The 7,410-nt window shown below is 31.0% G+C and overlaps 1 protein-coding gene across 3 annotated transcripts in view; it reads left to right on the forward strand.

The window, feature by feature from the left end:
- The window catches only part of LOC110605089, a 38,308-nt gene extending 34,193 nt beyond the window's left edge, over window positions 1-4,115 (forward strand). For all 3 annotated transcript variants that reach the window (XM_021743395.2, XM_021743394.2, XM_021743396.2), the window contains one exon: window positions 3,839-4,115. In XM_021743395.2, the coding sequence (XP_021599087.1) occupies window positions 3,839-3,878 (40 nt within the window). In that variant the 3' untranslated portion in view covers window positions 3,879-4,115. The remainder of the gene's footprint in view (window positions 1-3,838) is intronic.
- The last annotated feature ends 3,295 nt before the right edge of the window (window positions 4,116-7,410 follow it).

Raw genomic sequence — 7,410 nt, forward strand, 5'->3', positions numbered from 1 at the left:
ATGAAACTAAGTAGATATTGAGATTAAGATATATAACTATATAACAGGCATACATACATCAAATAAAGGCTATTAATATATCATTTTTAAACATCATTAAATTTTCCTTAATTTATAGCTAAAATAAATTATGTAGTTAGCAAAAAAGCTAAAAACAAAATACTAAGTAGCAAAAATAGAGGGTTTAAGTATAACTTTGTCAATAAAACTAACATCAACGCTTTAATAAATAAATGTTAAAAAAATGATAGAAACAGTAAGTGATGAAAAGAAAAGCAAAAAACTCATCTTTTAAAAAAACTAGCTACATATTGTTTGATAATTCTTAGCTTAAAGGGGGAGAAGAAATTTGAGTGAGAAATAGAGAGATTGTGAAGGAAAAAACAGCATATTGCTATCTAAAGCTTGCTGGAAAGAAGGAAATGGGAGATTGCAGCATTTCACATGATTCTATGAAGGTTGTTACAGTCAAGTAACGGTCGATAATGGCTATAAGGACCGTTACACCTACAAGTTACGAGGGTTTGTAAATAATGGTGAAACGAGTAACGTCCCTCCAAAATTCCATTACATAATGGTCGTTACGTTACTTGACAGCCGTTATTTAATTCCACGACCTGGATACAACCCTTTGTTTCTTCTCTTCCAAGATATTAGATTTCCTTCCACAAATACATAGTAGCCTGCAGTAGACTTTCTATCACTTTTGGATCTAGCCAATCTGCTTCCGTGAAGCACTCAATAAGAGTGCACCCATGATTGCTGTGCAGTATACCTACTCCAAGAGTACCCTTCAAATAACATAAAATTTGTTCTAAGCTGCCCAATGTTTGGCTGTTGGTACATATATGAACTAACTTACAACATTTACTGCAAAGTCAATGTCTGTTTGAGTCATTATTGTGAGATAGTTTAATTTTCCAACTAATAGTTCAATTTTCCAACTAACTTTCTGTATCTTTTTGGATTATCAAAGGGATTGCCATCATTTTTTGCAAGATGTACATTGGGAACCATGAGTGTAGAACAGGACTTTGTTTCCAACTTCCCGGTTTCTATAAGTCAAGGACACACTTTCTCTAAAATAGAAAGAATTCTTACTTTTTAAAGCTTCTACCCAAGAAGTATTCTAGCTGGTCCAAGTCATTTGTACGAAACCTACTATGCAAAAACATCTTGAGAGAAAGTGTAATGATAATGTCACACTTACTATGCAAAAACTCCAAGAAGTATTCCCGGTTTCTATGTAATGATAATGTCATCAACATATACTACAAGAATAATGCTAGCTTCTGATCATTTGAAGGAGACTAAATGATCACACTTACTCATTTTCAACCCATACTCTTGAATAATCTCATTGAACTTGCGAAACCAAGCACGTGTACTTTGCTTCAAACTGTATAGGGGTTTTGCAAACAACAGACCTTCCCAGACTCTCTATGAGCAAGAAAACCAGGCGGTTTCTCTACATATCCTTTTTCGTGAAGATCACCTTGAAGGAAAGCATTCTTAATATCCGGTTGATGTAAGGGCCAATGTTGAGAAGCAACTAAGGATATGAAGAGGCAAACTGAGGCTAATTTTGCCATTGGAGAAAAAGTGTTTGAATAATATACCCCATGAGTCTGTACATATCTTTTAGCTACAAGCCTGGCCTTGAGGCGGACTACAAAACCATTTGGACTGACTTTGATTGCAAAACCCCTTTTGCATCCTGCAATTTTCTTTCCTAAGGGTAAAGCTATTGGCTCCTATGTGTGGTTATCATCTAAAGCTTTAATCTCTTCAAGCATTGCATCATGCCAACCAAGATTAGATAGGGCCTCTTTGACAGTTTTAGGTATGGAAATAGAGTTTAGAGCGGCAATTAGAGAGTTAGAAGAGGGAGATAAGTAATCATAAAAAATAAAATTGGAAACAAAGTAAGCAAATTTACGTTGGCTTTTATCTTTACTAAAGAGTAATGAGAAGGTCAAAATCATTTGGTGTGGATCTGATGGCGAAGTAGATACTGGTGCAGGATTTGTATCATCAACCACTTGAGAAGAAGATTACCTGCTGTTGGTGTTTGAGAAGATTCCCCTTTCACCTGAAGGTTATTTTCCCGTGACAATGGCATCAGCAGGTTTTCTAATTTGGTGAGTCACTGCTCTTGAGCTTGCTGAAATGCTTCCATTTTTTTTTTTATCCTGCTCATGGTGCAGAGCAACCAAATGTTCTTCCACATTAAGTAAACTCCTCTCTACCTGTCCTACACGCTCTTCCATTTGAGTCATTAATCACTTGAGATTCGGCAGGTCGGACAAAAAATGAGAGTTAGGAGTTTGAGAATAGAAACAAAATATTTGGAGAGATCAAAGGAACTCTTTACTGATAGAAATCAGGGATTACAGCAACAAGTTTCTTTCACAATTACAAGAAGAAAAGGAAAACAGAAACCAATTAAATCTAGCTCAAGCTAGCCCAGCAAATGCTGAATACAAGAGGGAATTTTCATGAACTTTACAATCCAGAAAGTTCTTATTTGTAGCTAGTAAAATTAACCATGTGCTGTATCAGGTGCCATTTGGACCCTTCTCCGTGAATTCCTGTAACCGCTCAACTTCCTGCAGATTCCCTTCCAGCTGTCCTTTTTCAGGCACATTCTTCTTCCTGTAATTCTTTCTGAAATAGACCTCATAGGTAGGGGTGTAAACAAATCGAGCCAATTCGATCTTTAAAGAACTTAAGTTTGGTTTGTTAAAGTTTTTTCTAGCTTGAGCCGAACTCGAACTTTGCTCGTTTCGAATTCGAGTCGAGTATTAATAAGTTCAAATTTGGCTTGTTAAGCAAACGAGTTTGGACGAATCGAGCTTTTATTGAGCTTATTCTCGAATAGTTCACAAACAGTTCAATTTATTTATATGTATAATAAATTTTAATTTAAAATTAATAAATTTAAAACTAAATAATTTTTGTTAAATAAGTATATATATAAGTAAGTCTGTAAAATTGTAAAAATTGAGTGATTAATGACTACACATTGAGCTTTTCCATTTGAGTCAAGTAAAAAATGATAGAAAAAGGTCCATACAAGCAACCAAATGTTCTTCCACATTGAGCTTTTATTGACCTCAAAATTGGCTCGTTTATTAAACGAGTTTAAAAATTAAGTTCAAGTCCGACTCATTTAGAAATCGAGTAGAGTCCGGTCAAACTTTTATTGAGCTGAATCTCGAGAAGCTCACGAACAGTTTAATTCATTTACACCCATATGGCCCATCGTACCTGCGACATTATTGTGTCATTAGTTACCCTCAACTTCTCTCCCTTTGGACGTGTGCTGGGTTTACATTATAGAGCCAGGGCCTTGCAAAATACCATACTGTAAATCCTGGTTCATTTGCTTTACAAAAAATAACTTGTACTTGAAAATTGTTTAACAAGTAAACAACTTGTTCCATTTTTTTGTTGCAAGATTAAAAAAGAAGTGTTAATAAATTTCATGTTTAGAAAAATCCAGTATTAATAAAAATCTAGAAGTCCAAAAAATAAATTCATTCTTAAAAATGACTTAATTTTCCTTAATCAGAAAAATACTTTTTATTGATTTATTTTTTGAAAGTTCCAAACACTATAAAATGCAAGGAATATTTTTCTAAAAAATATTTCCAACAGAACAAATGAAGTCTTAGAGATGAGCTTCAGTTAAATTGATGAGATTCATTTGATGTGTTTGTTTATTTGCTTATTGCATAGAATTCTGGTATTGGTGAGTGGATGTGTTAGAATTATAAATTGGATATGACACATTCTTACGCTCTCTTAATCTTGTGAGATTGGCATTCTGACATAGGTACCTTACAGAGCAATCTATTATGAAGAAAAAGCACTAATGGGCTAAATACTGAACTGTGGAGAAGCGGTACAGTGAATTATTTGCAATTTTTTTATGTATCCACTTTGTTGAAAAGCAAGTGTTCACAAACTGGTTCTTTTTCTTTTTGGTTTTTATATGCTTCGATATTAGTTGCCAGTTTTCTTTTTCTTCTTAATTTCACTGGCTTGGAGCTTCACATATTAGAGATTATTCATTTTAATACAAAGACCATACAAGTGCTTGCATTGCTTTAGAAGACATTGCAATCTATAAACGCTTAAATTTTACTCCCACGTGTGGCAAGGATTCCCAACGCCATGATATTATTATTATTATTAGAAAACTAAATGGGCTGAACTTCTAAAAGTTTGATCTGAGCCTCCATTTTAGCCTTTTTTTTATTATTTGTTTTATTAATATCTTTCCTGAGAACTTGAAGTAAAATTGTTATGATAGGCATTTAGCCGTTATTGTTGTCATTAGCATTTTCCCATTCTCAATGGCTAAGATCTCCCATTCTTCAAAAACCGAAGGCAGAAATTGAAAATTCCCTGGCGCATGGGCACAAAAAGTATATTTAATAACAAAAGGGAAGCAAAAACCTAGCCATGAATAAATAAGAGGAAAATAAAAAATATGAAGTTCTATCTTATTAAAGGAAAAATAAAAGGCTACGAGGATAATAATCTGGCAACTAAATGAAACAAGAGGGAAAAAAAAGGAAAAGATGGAATCTATGAAACGTGGAAGTGAAGAACAAAGAAACGAGGACAACAGACTGCAGGAGGCTAGGGTTTGAGTCTTTTGGGGTTAATCATTTGAGAAGAATATATATTATGAAATAGATGGCCGATATTATTTTAAATGGATGGTTGGGATTAATTTATGAAATAACTAATATATATATATATATGTATATATATATACACTCTAGGCATATAATCGAACATATAATGTGTATGAAATGACATTAACCACCAATTTAGGAATAATATTATTATTAATTTAATTTATATTGATTCATTGTAGTTTGTTTTAATTGTTTTCATTCTAAAATCAATTGAACTGATTGGCTTTTAAAAAGAAAAATAAAATCAAACTGAATCCAATTTTAATAAAGCAAACTAAATCAATTTTTCTAATAAATAATAGCATCAATTGAATTCAATCTATTATTTTGATTTAAACCAAATTTTATCATCAATTGAATTTGATCTATTATTTTGGTTTAAACCAAATTTGCTACCCTTATTAGAGTTATAGTAAGTGTTGAACTGTTCAAATCCAAACCCATGTAACATCCCTACTATCCAAATTTGATTAGATATTAATGGAGTCTAGGAAGAAGATGTCTACGTGATGTGGTGTTGAATAATCAATTTGCACAGTAAAGAAAGAATAAGGTGGATGACCCATAAGAGCAGTCGCTTGATATTTAAATTAGTAAGAGATCAAGAAACAAAGAGAATATAAAGATATTTAAAGCTTGTACTAGAGAAATACATATATCAAGTTATGTTTATATAGTATAAAAATATAACTATTACTACAAATTTAGAAATAAATAGAATATTCGGTCTCATGATGAATGCAGAACTGACTTGGTCAATAATGATTAGTTTCTTATTTATTCAAATACGACTAGGTGAGTTATTCAAAGGTGTTTCACTTAGGTAACCCAAGTAACTAATTGAGTGACAAGTATTGAGTCTGAGTGATAGATATCAAGTTTGGGTAACAATTATTGAGCCTGAGTAAAAAAGTATCGAGTTTGAGTGATACATACCAAGTCTGGATTACGAGTATCAAATCTGGGAAATAACAAATTTGGGTTATAGGTAATCTAGCTCGAGTCACAAGTAGCAACAGTGACTAACTGAATAACTCGTATCGACCCGAGTAACAGTATTGAGTCATTTCAAATGTCCTTCCATTGGATCTCTGTTCTTTATATTTGAGTTGATCTATATATCTATACTTATTCATAATCATGTATTTTTCTCGTGAACAAGCTCATCTCTATAAAAGATATCTTTTCATCTTAATGATATGTACTTGCAAAATTTTCGATAATAAAAGTATCTTTTCTCTTTCTCTCTTTTTTTCCTTTAATATATATATATATATATATATATATATATATATATATATATATATATATATATATATTAGTAATATGTTATATCGTCAATTTGTTTGTTGTAATTGGATATTATTTTTCATCTATTTTAAGTGTTTAAATACACTACATAAAACCGTTATTTATCTTTAATGTTAATTAAATCTTGAGTAAAGATAAAGTTTATGAGACTATACTACTGTGGAAAGGAAATATAATGTGGTTATAATTGTGAGATTTTCATTGCGTTTAAATAACGTCTCAAAATGTTTCTAGTCGATATTCTTATCATGATTGGACAATAATTAGTACTGCTGAAACTAGTACATATTATGTCCTTTACTTTTAGAGAAAGCAACTGATCTCATAGGTTGAGATATGATTGAATATTATTGTTCATATATTTTAAGTATTTAAATACAACATTATAAAGGCATACAATTATTTATCTTTAGTGTTAATTTAATTGAATCTCGAAGTAAAGATAAAATCCATGAAATTATATTATTGTGTAAAAGAAATTATAATGTGATTATAAATTATAATTATGAGATTCCTATTGCATTTAGAGTTGCTGAGATTAGTATATATTATGTCCTTTCCTTTTAGAGGAAGCAACCGATCTCATAAATTGAGATATGTGAAATATCTAGAACCAATATATAAGTGCTTATATTATGAATAAGTGTACTGAATTGACCCGTCTGAGAAATCCATATGAAATAACATGTGTTTATGGATTACTTATGTGATGTTTATGTAAGTAATCCTTTAACTTGAAATCAATAAATAATCTTATATAGGGACTTTTGTGTTTTGATTTATCTTACACATTGCTTGGTTCATGAGTAACAAATAGGGATGAATTGAATATATTATGAATTATATAAAGGTATTTATGTGATTAAATAAGATTCATCACCCCAAGTTAAATTAGAAAATGTCATATTTATTCTCTTCTAACATTGATCATGAAATCCTTGCGTAAGGCGTAATAAAATTAGTAAATGACATTTAGAATTTTATTCAATAGGTTAATGGCTAATAAATTAAAACAAATATATTTTAACATTGCAGACAAGTTCCATGCATCAGATGTTAAATCGGGACATTTGTGATAAAGGAATATTAATTACACTGACAAACCATACACTAAATGTTAAATCAAACCACTTTTGGCATTTCAAATATTTGGATAGTCTTGACATGTTGCTAAACAATGTTCTTGATATTCAAATTAGTTAATTAGTTAATTATATTTGTTACCAATATATTTGAAACCTAATAGGTCACACATATAAAGAATTATATTTGTTACCAATATATTTAAAACCTAATGGGACTCACAAGTCTCGGTACAAATTCTCATAACATGCCTTTTTATACTTAAACCCTAAAATTTCAATATACTAGTATTTATTTATTTATT

Source organism: Manihot esculenta, chromosome 17 (genome assembly GCF_001659605.2).
Source record: "Manihot esculenta cultivar AM560-2 chromosome 17, M.esculenta_v8, whole genome shotgun sequence".
In the NCBI taxonomy this organism is placed as follows: Eukaryota; Viridiplantae; Streptophyta; class Magnoliopsida; order Malpighiales; family Euphorbiaceae; genus Manihot; species Manihot esculenta.